At 35.9% G+C, this 16,104-nt stretch overlaps 3 protein-coding genes across 8 annotated transcripts; 1 reads left to right on the top strand and 2 right to left on the bottom strand.

The window, feature by feature from the left end:
- Nucleotides 1-693: 693 nt before the first annotated feature.
- LOC124837182 (early-responsive to dehydration stress protein (ERD4)) lies at nucleotides 694-3,639 on the bottom strand. The gene has a single exon (XM_047312475.2). The coding sequence runs from the start codon at nucleotides 3,400-3,402 to the stop codon at nucleotides 994-996; it is 2,409 nt and encodes an 802-aa protein (XP_047168431.1). The 5' UTR covers nucleotides 3,403-3,639; the 3' UTR covers nucleotides 694-993.
- Nucleotides 3,640-4,959: 1,320 nt separating this feature from the next.
- Nucleotides 4,960-10,839, top strand: LOC124837203 (putative protein phosphatase 2C 46). 6 transcript variants are annotated; one of them, XM_047312507.2, is made up of 6 exons: nucleotides 4,960-5,050; nucleotides 5,422-5,486; nucleotides 5,557-5,954; nucleotides 6,417-6,784; nucleotides 9,624-9,860; nucleotides 10,285-10,839. In XM_047312507.2, exons 3-6 carry the CDS (start codon nucleotides 5,642-5,644, stop codon nucleotides 10,543-10,545), a joined length of 1,179 nt encoding a protein of 392 aa, XP_047168463.1. In that variant the 5' UTR covers nucleotides 4,960-5,050; nucleotides 5,422-5,486; nucleotides 5,557-5,641; the 3' UTR covers nucleotides 10,546-10,839. The 6 variants fall into 6 exon arrangements, with proteins under 6 accessions (XP_047168463.1, XP_087960702.1, XP_087960701.1 ...); XM_088104576.1 differs by having other exon boundaries at nucleotides 4,975-5,050; nucleotides 5,566-5,954; XM_088104575.1 differs by having other exon boundaries at nucleotides 4,977-5,269; nucleotides 5,566-5,954.
- Nucleotides 10,840-11,715: 876 nt separating this feature from the next.
- Nucleotides 11,716-14,713, bottom strand: LOC124837186 (putative serine/threonine-protein kinase PBL7). The gene is made up of 7 exons (XM_088114326.1): nucleotides 14,591-14,713; nucleotides 14,027-14,242; nucleotides 13,714-13,782; nucleotides 13,229-13,297; nucleotides 12,914-12,973; nucleotides 12,505-12,827; nucleotides 11,716-12,379 (listed from the first exon to the last, which is right to left on the bottom strand). The coding sequence occupies exons 1-7, from the start codon at nucleotides 14,700-14,702 to the stop codon at nucleotides 11,939-11,941; spliced, it is 1,290 nt and encodes a 429-aa protein (XP_087970452.1). The 5' UTR covers nucleotides 14,703-14,713; the 3' UTR covers nucleotides 11,716-11,938.
- Between the last annotated feature and the right edge of the window lie 1,391 nt (nucleotides 14,714-16,104).

Raw genomic sequence — 16,104 nt, 5'->3', positions numbered from 1 at the left:
CAAAAAGTTATAAAAATTCAAAATATAAGTATTTGAAATATTTTTACAAAAAAACATAAACTAACGAAAAATAAAAAACACACATTTTGAAATCTAGAAGGAACATCCAACTATACAGGAAATCTAGAAGGAACATCCAACTATACAGGCTGTCACAGTATTGAAAATTTGAAAAAAAATTTCTACCCTAAATCGATACTACTAAACTTTGATTTTAATTTCCACATATTGTTAATCTCTGAAAAATATAATAGTAATTTTTTCAATACTAATTTAAACACATTTAAACTACTAAACTTTGATTAGTTGTTATACGAACATTTCAATGACCAATCGGTTCTGAAAACTTGGATAGTTCTCTACTCTGTTCAAAGAAAATATCGGACGAATTAGGAAAAAATGATACACAAAAAACCCGTAAATTCTATTTAAAAAGGAACGTTCCAGTAAACAATATGCATGAGTCTGTCATCTAAATAATACTAAGCTATTAAAAAATACTTTTTAAAAACGAGGCATTATTTGCCTTTCGCTTTCATTTTCTTAGCAAGTAGGCGGTGGTAATGGGACCAGAACCGCTTTCCCTAAGCAACATGCTCCTTTTCTAACGAAAATAAGTCCGACATTCCAACCAATTTTTCCTATTATTTCGAGACCTACTTTCTAAAAATGGTATCATATCACAAACTCAAATTTGCAGAAACTAGAAAGCTACGTACTTCACAAAAAAAAATCATACGGTACATTCTACATATTAACATCCTGGCCAAGCTTTTGAATTAGGGAAGAAGTGGTAGAGAAGAATGAAGTGTGATCAATGAGTGTTACAACAAATTATGAACAGTAGTTGCCAGAAACCTCTTCCTATTTCTTCCTATCCCTGCGTGCCCTCTGTCCCCATCCCTCACCACTATTTTTTTTTCCAAGTTACGTACTGGTTTGGGAAGAGATACATCTTTATATGACATCAAGTAATGCATATCGAAGTCTGAGTTACCTTTGGGAGGTATCCCAATCAAACCTGGGCTGTGAATATGCCTCATAATCGATGGGCCTAGTATCAACAACGTGGTCGACTGTTTGAATGCCCTCCAAAAGTGTTGGTTGTATACTATCATTACTTGAAGGCAGTAATTTATACATGACTAGTAACCCAAGAGTGAATACAGCTTGCAACTTTGTGGAGTCCCCTCGAGCTGAAAAGAATAGGAGCATGGCAAGGAGGAACAGATCAACACAGAAACGCATGATGCATATTACAGTATCCATTAATCTACCATCATTGCCGGCAGGGAAGCCACGAACTCGATAGACAAACAGAAAATTGTACTTGTCAACCACATATCTATACCCAAAATATACAGCACCAACAGGGACCACAAGAGGATTAAATGAGCAATATACCAGAGTCAGGGCAAAAATTGTCAAATTAAAGGCATAATACTGTGCAAAATCAAATGTCTGTTTGGGAGCAGGTGAGCTTCCAGTAATTGGATAAACAAAAAGATCTTGTCCCTCAACATTATCCCCATTGGCAATGTCATAAGCATTGTCGTGCATTAGTGGTCTCTGAAGACTACTATCTATGTCCTGATGTTCTAACGGGTATTCTTCACTTTGTTCTGGCACCAATTGAAGCATGTCATTCTTTCGAAACTTCTGAAGGTTTCTTTTAATCCAAGGAATGGGTGCCAACAGATCATAAGAAATCCCCAAGAAAGTGCTTGTGATCAGAAATGCAAGTGATGAAAGGCATGACTTGGACAAAAACGATGCACTCATATACTGCTCAATCCTCTTGCAGTCTTCTCCATCCAAATAGCAACGACCCATCTTCAAGATGGTACTCTCTAACGACGATTCCACCAAACCCCTTAAGAGAATGAGATTCACAAGGAAGAAGCAAACCATCTTCAACAGTGCAGCCCTCTGCTCCCCAGACACTGTCAAATGCCGTTCAAACTTCGAGAGATACGAAAGAGCAGAAGGGATCACTATGTACATGCTAACAAATATGATCACGTTGGGTAAAAATTGAAATATAATACTTCCTAGCCAGCTAGAGCTTTGCACCCAAGCCAACCACAGCTGCGCATTATCCATAGCTTCAGCATTAATAATCCTCCCAGCACTCTTAGCAGCAGTGATCACCGCTAGGGGTGAGCTGAAGAACAAAAGCATTAACAACAAACAAGTGTTCACAAACACCCGCCGCAACTTGAGCGACATCCTCGGCGTCCCCATGTTCTTCCAGTAAATGTCACTGGCCAAGGGAGCCCTCTCAACCTTCCACTGGTTCCGCCGCAACCGCAACTCCATCACAGAAAAAAACTTTCCAATTCTCCTCCTCTTCTCATTCTGAAAATCCTGAACAGCCTTATTAGCAGTATACACATCCCTGAACATAACGAACGCAACACCAGCACCAGGCGCACGCCCTTCTTTATAATCAGCCAACTCACTCTCCAACTCAGCCCTCTGCTCCTGCAACTTTCTCAACCTCTCCTCATCACTATAACCAAACCTCCCCATAAAATCAACACAAAAACCCTTCAACCATTTCCAAAAACAAACCATCGAACCCCACAATCCGGTTTGGGAGATACCGCCGCCACGCTCATCGTCCGGCAAAAGCCGAGAGTCTATCCTGGCCACGAGCCACGAAATCTCATCCCTCACACGCAACAATTCATTGGCTAAATCATCTAAAGCACACAAATCCATTGGGGCAATAACCTTATAAACCTTCCCCGGATACCTATACTGAAAATACTCGTGCAACACTACCCTGTCAGCGGCTATAATTTTCGGCAAACCCTGGACCATAATAGTGAATATTGCAGTGGAATTCGAGGTAGGATCACTCAAATTACCGTACCCGTCCCTGAACCTCGTAATCCTCAAACGCTCCTGGGTGGCGGAAATCCCGAAGTGGACCAAAACCACCACGACAACGACGAAGAGGAAGTGAATCCAGAGAAGAGAGGAGCCCTTCTCGATGTTCGTGATCGTGGTTCTGGAGAAGCCGTCGTCGATTACGGCGGTGCCGGCGGAGAGGTTGAGCGGCAGGAGGACGGTGACGGCGAGCACAGAGAGAGAGAGGAGGAGGGCGCAGCTGCCGCCCTCAATGAGGAGGAACTGTGCGGCGTCAGCGCCGCAGTGGCGGGCGATTTCGCGGCCGGTGGCGTGCCAGACGGCGAGGAGCTTGGAGGCGAGGGCGGTGGGCCCCGGCATGCGACGGTGGTCGCTGCGGAGTTTGACGAAGAGAAAGATCAGGAGGCAGCAGGCGGAGCCGATCGCCGAGATGTTCAGCAGGTAGTCGATGTTACCGTACCAGGTGCCGAAAGGGTCGCCGTCATCTCCAGAGGATGACGGCGGCAGAGGGAGGGGGTCTCCTCCCATCGGAAATCAGGGTTCGCGGAATCTAAATGTGGTAGGGTTTTGCCGCGAATTGAGTCCAATTTGGAATGGATTATCTTAGTGTTGCGCTCAAGGAAGGGATCGGATGGAGAGTGCTTAAGGCTTTGCGTTAGGGTTAGGGTTCGGAGGAAAATTGATGGGAAATAAGAGAAGGAAACGGAAGAAGATGGCTACGCATGTAACTTTCCGTTTTCTTCACTATTTTTACTTTATGATCTTCTGTTCCTTCTTGTTTTTATTGTTAGATCCATCTTAGAAGAGGATAGGCAATATTTTATTATTGGTTAAATCTTCGTCTTTTCTTTTATCTTTTAAAACTGATCTGTGTTACTTTTATGAAATTAGATAAAATTTCACTACTCCTTTATCTCTACATTTTTTTTACATAAGATTAACTTAAATAATTATTAAAATATATAATCATATGGTTTCTTTATAAATATGTCTATGTATTTTTATAAAAAATCCATGTTTATGAAAGACAATAAGAATTCGTATACACATTTAAAGATACTTTACTTAACAAAAAAGTTAATTACGTCACTACGCTTTAAAACCTAATTCCTGATTCCCAGGAATCACATCTACTGAATATGAAAACATAATAGGTGTGGTAAAAAGTTAAGAGATCACTTGATAATATAATAGCCCCTAAATGAATATGAAAATATTCTCTAATTCCAATTTATTTTAAATTCAAATTAAAAAATCTTTTTAACTGTCATTGAAGAAAAAAATTTGTATATAAAATTATTAATCTCTATTATAAATATTATATATATATATTACATAAAAGATATTAATATATATTCTGTATTAATATTCATAACTATTTATATGTTGTGTATTAAATTATAGGCACCAACATATATATTTTTTAATATTAATATATATTTGATAACTATATAACAAGTTATAATAACATGCGAATTAAAAAAATATAATAACATAAATAAAACAAATACAGAAATTATATATATATATATATATATATATATATATATATATATATATATATATATATATATATATATATATAAGTTGTCTAAGAAAATGAATACAAAAGTTATTTTGCGGTATAGTTTTTCCTAGATCACACTTATCAATATTTTATGAGACACATATCTTTATTCCAGCAACAAGAAAACCTTCTCACAGTACCGATAGTTTTCAGCTAGTTTATAACATTTTCTACCATTATTTAATGTAATTAAGAATTAACAAACTTTTTTTTGGTAGTCTATAGCATTTATTGAGACGTCATTTAAAATATATTTTTTAAAACGTTAGGTTGTATTTGATTTATTTTGTCTTAGAAAATTGATTAATTTAGTGATTGATTTTTGAAAAATAAAGTAAGTAATAATTGGTGAAGAAGTATAAATTGGAAGGTAAAAGTCAGCATAAACTTAATGGTGTGATTAATTAGTTTATGGTGCATAAATAAACTGGCTTAAAGAAAAAGGAGAAGTAAATGAAAAAATGGGGAGAAATTGACGGGTGTGTAATATTCACAAAATTCAGGGAGAGTTAGTTGGTGTGGATTACCCTTTTTCTTCGGTGTGTGTCGAGAAAGAGCAGAGTAGATAATAGAAGAAAGAAAGAAAAGGAAAGTGTTTTTGAGTTTGAGGTCAGTCATCATCCTTCACTCACTCCCACCACCACCACCACCACTACCACCGATCACTCATCATTAAGCCCTTTTCTCCCTTTCTCCTTTCTCCTTTTCCCTATCCTCTATTCTACATCATCACCACCCCCAAACTGAAAAACGCGTCAACTCACTACAAAACCCTATCACCACACACTTCCCTTTCTTCGATCTGTAGATCTAACGTTCTTGCATCACGTAACCTTTCCTCTGTTCCCTCTCTAACCTAGTATTGCTCTTTTCAACAACTCTCTTTTCTTCTTTTCTTCTTTTCTTCTTTTATTTTTTTTTCTTTATTCTCTTCTTTCTTCTTTATGCTTAGTTATGTTTTCTTCTATTTCTGTTTCCAGGGGCTTCCTGTGAAATTCACCGCTTCAATTTCTCGGATTTTCATGTTTGACTTTCAAATTCAGTGGTAACCATATCATAGATATATTCTTCTTCTTCTTCTTATTATTATTTTTAATATTATTTATGTAACATAGGTGAGGCAGGTTTTGTGGGGGTGGGGTTGGAGCATCCGTTTGTGGATGTGAAGGAATTGGAGGTTGTTTTGGGGTGAAATGAGGGATGCTATCAAGGTTGATGGACTTTCTGACTGCCTGCTGGCGGCGAAGATCCTCCGACGGCAAGGGTTCCGAGGTTACGGGGCGGAAGGACGGGCTGCTGTGGTACAAGGATGCCGGGCAGCACTTGTTTGGTGAATACTCGATGGCTGTTGTTCAGGCCAACAACTTGCTTGAGGATCAGAGCCAGATTGAGTCTGGTCCTCTTAGCTTGCTTGAGACTGGTCCTTACGGTACCTTTGTTGGTGTGTATGATGGCCACGGTGGACCTGAGACGTCACGCTACGTTTGTGATCATCTCTTCCAGCATCTTAAACGTAATGGCCTTTTATTTTTTATGGTCTCTCTCCATTTTTTAGTGAGATTCACAGGTGCTCAACGCCGTTGAATGTGTATCGCATCAGGTTGTTGGCTATAGCTGTTAGAATGTAGTTAATGTGGTGATGTTGATGGCCCCATAAATTGATGTGGTACATTTTCAATAGCGTGGAGTAAAAATATTGTCTTGCTCTAGGGAGCATCTATGAATTTCAGTTTGGGCAAAACTTAGATTAAGTTCTGTTGTTGGTGTTCTTGTTGTTCTCCAAATAGAATTAGAGGTTCACCTTGGTAATCGGCGTAATAAAGGTTTGCACTAAAAGGATTATGCAAATTACAGAGGTGAAAATCTAATTTTGATAGGAGAACAGTAAAAGTGCATATAAGTTGTCCTTTCAGTTCAATTCATTACTCAATGTTACTTGTGAACATTTGTATTGACCTGTTCATGTTTTTTTAAGGATTTGCGTCCGAGCAGAAGTCCATGTCAGTGGAGGTTATTCGGAAGGCATACCAAGCCACAGAAGAAGGTTTTTTGTCAGTGGTTACTAAACAGTGGCCTATGAACCCCCAAATTGCTGCTGTGGGATCTTGTTGTTTGGTTGGTGTGATTTGTGGTGGTATCCTCTACATTGCTAACCTTGGCGATTCCCGTGCTGTGCTTGGGCGGGTTGTCAGAGCGACTGGGGAAGTTTTGGCCATCCAGCTTTCGTCTGAGCATAATGTGGGCATAGAATCTGTGCGACAGGAGATGCATTCTTTGCATCCTGATGACTCAAAAATTGTGGTTCTAAAACACAACGTATGGCGGGTGAAGGGTCTCATACAGGTAAGTTTTACATGTGAATCTTGGTGATTAGTTTATTTTTTTATTTTTAAAGACAAGGTAATCCGCATCTTTCCCAAATTCTTCCATCTGTTTTTTTGAAGTGGAAATTTAATTTAATTCTGCAGTCTATTAAAAACCTGATGTGATTCATTAATTCATTGCGTTTTTCCTGTACCGTTTTAGATATATGCATATCTAAATTATGTCATCTGTGATTATGATGACTCTTTGTAAGTTTTTGGATTATGCAATATGTAGACTGACTCTTCACAGTTGGTCCTATTGTATAGGCTTTGCTGTCCTGTACATGAGTTATGGTCTCATTTTATTATTTATTTATTTACGTTTCATTTTAAGTCATTTTTCTTTGTTGTTAACATGCTTTTTTAATTTACTGATGAGGTTGGAAAGGTGATTTGCTTAAAGGCAAAACCCTAAATCTTGTCATAACTGGAAAAATATATTTTAATCTTTTGGTAAAAGCATCTCCTTTAATTAGTTAAATAATTTTTATTGAGGTATTATATTTACCCTCTTTGCGAATGAATCTATTTTTACCAGATAATTAGGATATTAAATTATTTATAAATTAAAGGTGCGAGTAATGTTTTATTCTTACTTTTTTGCAAGGACTAAAAAATGTTCTTGTAATTTTAACCAATTAAATGAGAGATTGAAGTAATATGCTCTGTTTTAATCATAGTTTATATTGTAGCCATGTGCAGCCCATTCACTGGTATGAAGAATTGTCATACTATTACCGTAGTTAAGATATAAAAGCATCACCTATGATCTTCTTTTGGTAGAAATATTGCCTGTACTCTTGTGTGTGTGTGTGTGTGTGTATATATATATATAGTATGTACAATATTAGGATTATTATTGTGTTGCTGAGTTTTGTTATATTAGTATATTCTTGGCAGGGCTTGTGCTACACGAACACTTGACTTAGGCTAGTAAAATAATTACGAATTGTTGATTTCCCCCCCTAATAAATTAATGCTACAAAACTTTAAAAAATCATGAAAATTTTGATAGAATTCTGCCTTATTTTAAAAAAAATTCAATTTTCTGGTTGTTGGATAAGATAATGCAGGAGGGACCACTAACCTATCATATCATACGAATATCAATTAGATATGTTCTTTTTTGTGTCTTCTTCATATCAAACGAACATTCTGTAATTTCAACTTGGTGTTAGAGTTATACCATCCTCCTTGACCTAATATCATCACTGTTCTGCTGTGTAGCTAGATTTGAAACAAGATTTTAACCCTTTTTGCAAATTCTTGTAAACGTTTTCTTACAAAAAGAAACGTTGTCTATTAAGATCTGGTAGCCTTCATCAGCTCTCCTATCTAATATGTAATTACGCAATGAATGAATTTGCAATTCAATTTGTTGCAGTAATTTTAAGATGAGAGGGGATAAAAGTAAGAATATACACTATTTCACTCTTTACCACTGAGAGCTACTACCAGTTTCCCACTCCAACAAGATTGAGATCACACTAATTTTCAATGTTTACAAAAAGAAACAATAACATCCAAATCTCTTGAGATCTACGAGATGAGTTGATAACCCTCTTTGTAGAAGCTTGCTACAACAACCTTGAGACACCCTATCTTGAGAATTACAAAACCTTCAAAGATAAAAACAAAAATTTAAGGACAATATCTGCTGATTTCTTGAATTTGTAACTGACAAGACTTGGCTACATGAGTTGGTGATGATCACTTATTTATCTTGAGATAAAAAGACTCCACAATGATTTCTAACTTGTTGATTCTGAAAACAAAAAATTTTATCTATCAAGTTTTGTCCTGAGTGTCCTTGAAAAAAAATGTCTTAAAATGAAGTCATGTCTTTAAAAGGTAAATAAGATTATTTCAAATATTAATCAATTACTTTTCTGATTTAATCAATTATTTTTCTGTTCTATTCGATTTTTTTCAAAGGTTGATCATTAAATTATGTGTCTCCTATTCTAGGTTTTCAACAAAGACAATTTAATGAATTGGTATTAAGTTTAATCGATTGAAACAAATAAGATATTGCTTGTGATTGAATTAATTGAGAACAAGTTGAAACAGATACTTGATTTAATCTCTTAAAAATTTGATTATTTAAATGAATCTTCTTAGCTTTTTGAAATGATAAAGAACAAATTAACACATCAAGAGAGAAAATGTGCTTTGGTTCTGTTTAGATGTTAAGAAGCTATGATCACTCTTCCAATTAATAGTTCTATCATGGGCAATTTATGACTAAACAAGATTGATCATCATCAAACCAACTCGTACTACAACAAATAAAAAACTAAACTAAGTCCAGGAATTTATCCTCATTGGTTGGTGATCCATCAAATACTTGTCCACAAGTCTTGAATCTACTCAACTCTGACCTAGGAACACATTGGAAATATCTGTGAACAGAATGATCTCATTGCATAAAGTTGTGGAGAATGTAGTAATTGATAAAATTCTAGAATCATACTGCAGTGAAATAAACAAAAAAATATAGCAAGAAGTGAACGTTTCAATTTTTTTTTAATTTTTGTATTTTACAAAAAAACTATCAACCTTCGAAACCTTTACAATAAATAAGCAGAGGAAAAGACTACCTATTTTAAGGAATTCCGTGCAGTGTACAAACATCTTACACCAAAGCTGCCTACCTGACCATGCAATTAAAATGCTACTTGTTTTCCTTTTCCTTTATAAAATTAAGCTACTTGATCTTTTTAAGAGATTTCTAGAAAATGTGTTTGCCTTTATTCTTATAAGGAGAAGAACTAGACCAAACATGACCATATAGTTATGAAATTTTTATGTTGCAGATTTCTAGATCCATTGGCGATGTATACCTAAAAAAGGCTGAATTCAACAAGGAGCCACTGTATGCCAAGTTTCGTGTACGGGATGGCTTTAGGAGGCCAATTTTGAGCTCCGACCCATCAATTTCTGTTCATGAACTTCAATCGCACGATCAATTTCTCATATTTGCTTCTGATGGTCTTTGGGAACACCTTAGCAATCAAGATGCTGTTGATATAGTTCAAAACAGCCCACAGAATGTAAGATAAATGTACAATATGGTCGTTTCTATTTTGTTTTATGTTTTTTCATTCCTTAGTTACTGTGGTTTTGTCCGGTCATAACTTACATACCCCTAGTTGTTTCATTAAGTTTCAAATAGTTGATTCATGTACTCTGTTGGAGCATTTAGTGCTTGATTTCTTACCATGGTTTCCATGCACTTTTATGTCATCACCGTTTTCATTTAGATTACCATCATGCCAACTTGCTCTCATGTAAATGCTACTGCTTGCAGCCATTGGTTTTAAAATCGATTGGATGTATTTTGTATATGCTCAAAAGCTGTGACTTAAATTGCTTACAATGCACAATTTTGAATATATCTTAAGAGATCAAACACTTAATAGTAGCACCAAAGAGTGAAAGTGAGATGCGGGCATTACATGCTTTTATGTTTTGCAGGGAATTGCTCGAAGGCTCATCAAAGCTGCTTTGCAGGAAGCAGCTAAAAAGAGAGAGATGAGGTACTCTGATTTGAAGAAAATTGATCGTGGTGTCCGCAGGCATTTCCACGATGACATCACAGTTGTAGTTGTATTTCTTGACTCCAATCTTGTCAGCAGAGCCAACTCAGTAAGAGGTCCTCCTTTATCAGTGAGAGGAGGTGGTGTTCCCCTTCCTTCTAGAACTTTGGCTCCCTGTGCTGCACCGATGGAAACATAGTTCAGGTTGATGAAGCTGGCTGTATGATCTGTTATGCTTGTATGTAGTGTTGTATCCTTAGCAGACATTGAGCTCTGGTAACCACCAGATTGTATATCCAATTTAACAGAGATTGAAAACACTTTCGCTCATTTAGTACAATGTAACAAGTGACTTGGGGTATCTACCTTGCGTGAGTAAAGCATCATGGAAGTAGAGTACCAAAGCCAAAGGTAACCTTCAATATTTGATCATTAAGAGGCAATCATGTTGCATCTCATATTTTTCTCATCCAATGGGGAGCGATTTCTGTAAGTTGTTCGTGCACTCCTTTGAATGCATAGTTAGTTTATCGCACTCAATAGGAAAACTAAATAAGTATCCGAAGTTCATATTGCTTTTTATCCTTATTTCTTTTTGGTTAATGTCTGGTACAAAAAGGATGGTGAATATGAATTTTGGATCTTGTTCTGGGTACGCAAGTGATGGCTGTGCTATCCTTTTGCAATTTAATATTGAAGTATCAAATGTTTCTATAACTTTATGTTTGCGTATCTTTATTTTTCACAATTTACAATGTTTTCTTACTGTGATATTCTATTATTGGATTTGATAATTGCATTAATCTTGACTTGAATTTAAGGTGAAGAATACGTTGTAAGATGCGACGTAAGAAAAGTAAAAGAATATCTGGATAGAAAAATAAATTGTGCTATTGTCGCAATCGTAATTAAAGAGCTTAGTATGTGGATAAATATTAACAATTTAAGTTTTTATCGTACATAAACGTTTAGGCATCATAATGCAGTGCGATCTGGGATAAGTATATGTTTAACTAATATATGTTTTAAATATTAATTAAATTATTTTTTAAAAGTCCCAGTTAAGAAAATATAATATATTCCACTATTAAGTATCAAAATACATACACTTTATGTCTTAAAAATGAAATTCCAATATTAATTGAGATTGAAAGTTGATATTAAAAAATTAAATAATAAATAAAAATATTTAAAATGAGAAAAAATAATTTGATACGAAACTATTTTTATAAAAAAGTTAAAATATCTGAACTTCTGCAAACCTCTAAGGTTGCAAAAGTAGAACTTTACCGTCTCTTAATTTCTTGTAGTTTTTAACATTTTTTTTATCTTTTCAAATTTTCTGGTAAGGTAACAAAGGGGGAAAAAAAGGACTGAAAATTACTTCCACACCTCTGAACTGGATCCATGCATACATATAGATGTACGTTGACAACGAGATTTGAATGAAGACAATGATGAGACATACTGAAACTATGTCGTTACTCTCAAATCCTGAATTCCAATACAGGAAAAGAGTGATGAGTTTTTCTCATTCTGTTGGAGAAGTCTCTGTTTCCAAATTGTTGTTATCAATACAAAAACTGTTACCATTACATTCTATTCATGTCAATACTAATACTATTATTTTCTAGGCACCTTAAGTTTGTGCTCTTAAAGGAGAAACTATCCATATCAACATGGAATTTCTGCAATCCAACACCATCAATACTAACAAAGCTCTGTGAACAATCATATGATTCAACTGATCCCCGAGTCTCAGACTTGGGTGATTGCTGGGATAAACCAATTGGTGTAAAGAATCCCTTTGAAGACTGTTTGTTGCTGTTGAAGCTATCAGATGAGCTGAGGGCTCGCTCTAGTTCTTGACACACCTGAGTCATTGTTGGGCGATGTTTTGGTTCTTCAACCACACATCTTAAAGCAAGTTTCCCCATCTTCAGCATAACTTCCATATTGCAGGGCTCACTTTGACATAGTAGATTTGCATCTATGATTTCTTCAACACTGCCCTTCTCTATGCTTGGCCTTGCCTGCATCATGTACCAATCTGTTGTAATGAGTAATGAACTATGATGATCTTCTTGGTTTAGAACAATAACAAAACAAGCAAATCTTTGCATTGGAAGATTAAGGGCATTATGCATTGCTTGCTTACCCAGTCAATGATATGTTGATTACTTTGTTTATCAGTGGAATCCACCACAGGTCTAGCTGAAACAAGTTGCAAAAGTATGACACCAAAGCTATAAACGTCACTGAATTTGGTCAAATGAAAGCTTGAACAATAGGCTGGGTCAAGGTACCCTGGTGTCCCTTTTATCTGGCTGCTCACATGTGACTGATCACCAGTTGGACCTGATTTCACTAACCCAAAATCCGAAACCTTAGCCTCAAAACCTTCCCCTAGTAGGATGTTGCTTGGTTTGATGTCACGGTGGATTATGCTTGGCTTCACACCTTCATGCAAATAAGCTATGCCTGTAAAATGTACCAACATAGCAATTCTGTCTTAATTCAAGGATTTCTTGTTAAATCAACTGGGGACTATTATTTAAAGGACAAACCTCTTGCTGCTCCTATTGCTATTTTCACTCTTCGCCTCCAAGTTAAACTCATTCTGCTTCCTACAAAAAGCTAATATTCTTAGCCATGCATTTGTGCTTGCAGAATAAACAGTAGAAGCCAATAATGAGTTTTCTGTTCACGGCTTAAATCCTTTTAATCAAATTTCGTCTATCTTTTAATTCTGTCTTCTTTATTCATGTTTCTGATACGATGTTCAAGTTAAGAAACACGTTAGAAGTGAAAGAAAATCCTTGAGCGTACACATAATAGCTTTGACTATTGTGTTGTTTAAGAAGGATAAACAGAAAACTTACCCATGATGTACTCAAGCAGTGAACCATTTGGAACATATTCATAGACCAGTATTTTGGCTCCATCTTGTTCTGATCAAGACATGATTGTTAGAAAGATAGAGGGGAATAGAGAAAATACAAGACATTTTATTGTATTTGACACTTAAGTTACATGATTGAATGCAGCATAAACAGTAACGTAACCCAAAGTCCTTAATGACTTTTCAATTTACAGACTAAATGACAGTATAAGAATAGTGCTCCTTAACTTTCACCCCTCCATCTTCTAATACTAAATCTCAAGTCCTTGTTTTTCTAACCATTATTCTAACAATAATTAGGCCAAGTTAGTATAAATTTGTTTGGGAATAACTTCCTCAGAACACTGATAACTGGTAACGAATATAAACTACCAAAGCAATGTGCTTTTACAATTAATATCACGATGTTAAGAACATCAACTTTTACTGCACAATCAAGAGGGAATTTTTGTCAGTCATAGTCACCTGGTTCTTCACAATATCCAACCAGACCAATAACATTCCTGTGCCTAACAGCTGAAAGAAGCCTAACTTCTGCCATGAACAAATAAATACTCGTCAAGAATAATAAATTGAATTTTCTTTTCTGGGGGTGTCATGGTTTTGAATTGCAGTTGTGGTTGCAATTATCAAAATTGCAGATACATGATACTGCATTATGATTGGAGACCAAAAGGTATTTGCGACCACGATTGCAACTTTAAAACCATGATGAGAGCGAGTTGAGATGAGAATTGACATGAGTTAAACAGGCAGAATTATCTTCATTGAGGCTAACCATTTCTGAATTCATCCACGCTTGTGAATGATTCAAAATGAGCTCTCTTAATGGCCAGAGTTCCTTCTAACTCAAAAGTTCCTTTGTAGACATTTCCAAATGCACCAGAACCCAGCAAGCAATCTTCGCTAAAATTTGCTGTTGCTTTCTCTAGTTCCTTAAAATCAAAACACCTTAATGATATAGTGTCATGTTCAAAGCTTTTATGTTCCTTTCCTGCTGTAACAATAAAAAAGCCTCCAAAGATTCAGTGCCACCTTAGGTGAAAGAAATACCTGGATTTCTTCACTACCTAAATTACTTGCATTCGTTCATTCATGTTAGAACAATCCAAACAGTCAAAATCTCACGTTAGATAAAGAAAACAGGTTAAACATTATACAAAACGAAAGATCCATAAATTTGTTGTCTAAGATTTTGAATAAAAAGCGGTGCAAAATCTTATGTGAAATAAAACTCAATGTCATGTTTTCTATATATATATATATATATATATATATATATATATATATAATATTTCTCTAACAATCCATCTCTATGAAATAAACCCATCAGTTCACTCACCTTTCAAAGTCTTACGTTGCTTAAGAAATGGAATGACCTTTTTCCTGAAGAGCCAGTAGAGTAAGGCCACTACCAGTGCTGAGAAAATGCCTGCAATAAACTCCAGCGACATCTTACGACCAGATCCACTCCTGTTTCTCAAAGGCTGTTGTGCTATTTCAGGTGGTGAAATCTCCACCAAAACTTGCAACCTTAGTATTTATGTTCTCACCAAAACTACAATTTTTGAGACATAAATGTCTTTTTCTAGCTTCTAGTGGGACCCATCACGTAACATGTTACATAGGATATTGTTACATGTTTTTGTTTATTAAAGGGCACTCTCAATTTGGCTTACTTGGTCATACCTTGGGACGGCATATAAGCCAAGACATATATCCATTGTACAATGGAGAAGAACATATCATAAAACATATCCATTTTCAGCATTTCCGAACAGAGAACAGAACAAATAAGTTATTATTTGCTACAAAAATGACTTTAGCAGCTTGTTATTTTTTTAATAGGAAGCAACGTGGTCTTGTACATAAATAGTGTAGTAGTATTCAAGAATTAATATTCGTCCCTCTCGTGGTCTTATGCATACTTTCAAAGTTGAATAGACTTGCCGGACAGAGTTCAACGTAAGTGTCCCATGTTTAAAGGACTGACCAGGTAAAGTTTTTTTGATTAGCAATTTCCTAACGTCCTTTAGTGTTTGGTTTGGTCCGCATATTTAGCTTATTTGTTATCTTTTTTATTATTTCAATGACGTAATCAATGTTATTATGATACTTTATTTTTTTTTTTGTGTTTTTTGCACTAACTGACCTTGTTTAAATTCTTTTACTGACTACAAATGTCAGACCCATAAAAACTCCAACTTAGTGGAGTACAGGTGTAAGCGAATGGAGCGTCTGAAATTCAGAAAGTAGAAGACAAGTGTGTGATACAGATTGGACGAACGGTTTTGACGGTAAGAGTAAAACTGAAACTTTCAAATTTTCGTGCCACTTCTTTGCATGCACCATCCATCTTCAACCTTCTGAAATCTCCTCCTTCTCTCTACCATCTCCATCTTCTCTTTAAGAAAATCTCATCCTCTCTTATTCCGATCACCCCTCAGACACCGTTTGAACTCTTCCGGCGTCAAGAGCTTTCGTTTAAACCGATCGGTTTGCGGTTCTAAGCCGGTGAGTTTCTTTCTCTTTAGCACGTTCGTTTCTTCTCGCATGCAAATTCATATTTCTGGTTGCTTGAGCGAATCATATTATTCTGAGTATTTCTGGTCTTCTGTTTGGTTCAGTTTCTTAAAGTGTGACTGTCGAACGTTAAGACTTTGGTAGTAGTGAACTCTATTCTATATCTGTGAGCGTTCAGTTACGTATAGAGGTAAGGGAAGCTTATATAATTTGATTAAGATTATTGTTTTGAAAGTTTGTATGTTTGCATGATACGTTGTTTGATTATTTGATGAGTATGAAATATGCATGATACTGCTTGTTTGGATGTGTGGATGGATGATTGATAAAAGG

Source organism: Vigna umbellata, chromosome 1, assembly GCF_029865625.1.
Source record: "Vigna umbellata cultivar VRB3 chromosome 1, Vumbellata_1.0, whole genome shotgun sequence".
NCBI lineage: Eukaryota > Viridiplantae > Streptophyta > Magnoliopsida > Fabales > Fabaceae > Vigna > Vigna umbellata.
Note: the sequence above shows the minus strand (reverse complement) of the source record. Positions and strands in the feature narration are given on the sequence as shown.

Excerpts from the sequence above, each read along its gene's own strand:
- LOC124837182 (XM_047312475.2), bottom strand. The coding sequence starts at position 3,402 with ATGGGAGGAGACCCCCTCCCTCTGCCGCCGTCATCCTCTGGAGATGAC.
- LOC124837203 (XM_047312507.2), top strand. The coding sequence starts at position 5,642 with ATGCTATCAAGGTTGATGGACTTTCTGACTGCCTGCTGGCGGCGAAGA. Across the intron at positions 6,785-9,623 it reads GGGTGAAGGGTCTCATACAG|ATTTCTAGATCCATTGGCGA; the intron begins GTAAGTTTTACA and ends TTTATGTTGCAG. Across the intron at positions 9,861-10,284 it reads TTCAAAACAGCCCACAGAAT|GGAATTGCTCGAAGGCTCAT; the intron begins GTAAGATAAATG and ends TATGTTTTGCAG.
- LOC124837186 (XM_088114326.1), bottom strand. The coding sequence starts at position 14,702 with ATGTCGCTGGAGTTTATTGCAGGCATTTTCTCAGCACTGGTAGTGGCC. Across the intron at positions 14,243-14,590 it reads GCAACGTAAGACTTTGAAAG|GAAAGGAACATAAAAGCTTT; the intron begins GTGAGTGAACTG and ends TTGTTACAGCAG. Across the intron at positions 12,380-12,504 it reads ATCAACATATCATTGACTGG|GCAAGGCCAAGCATAGAGAA; the intron begins GTAAGCAAGCAA and ends TACATGATGCAG.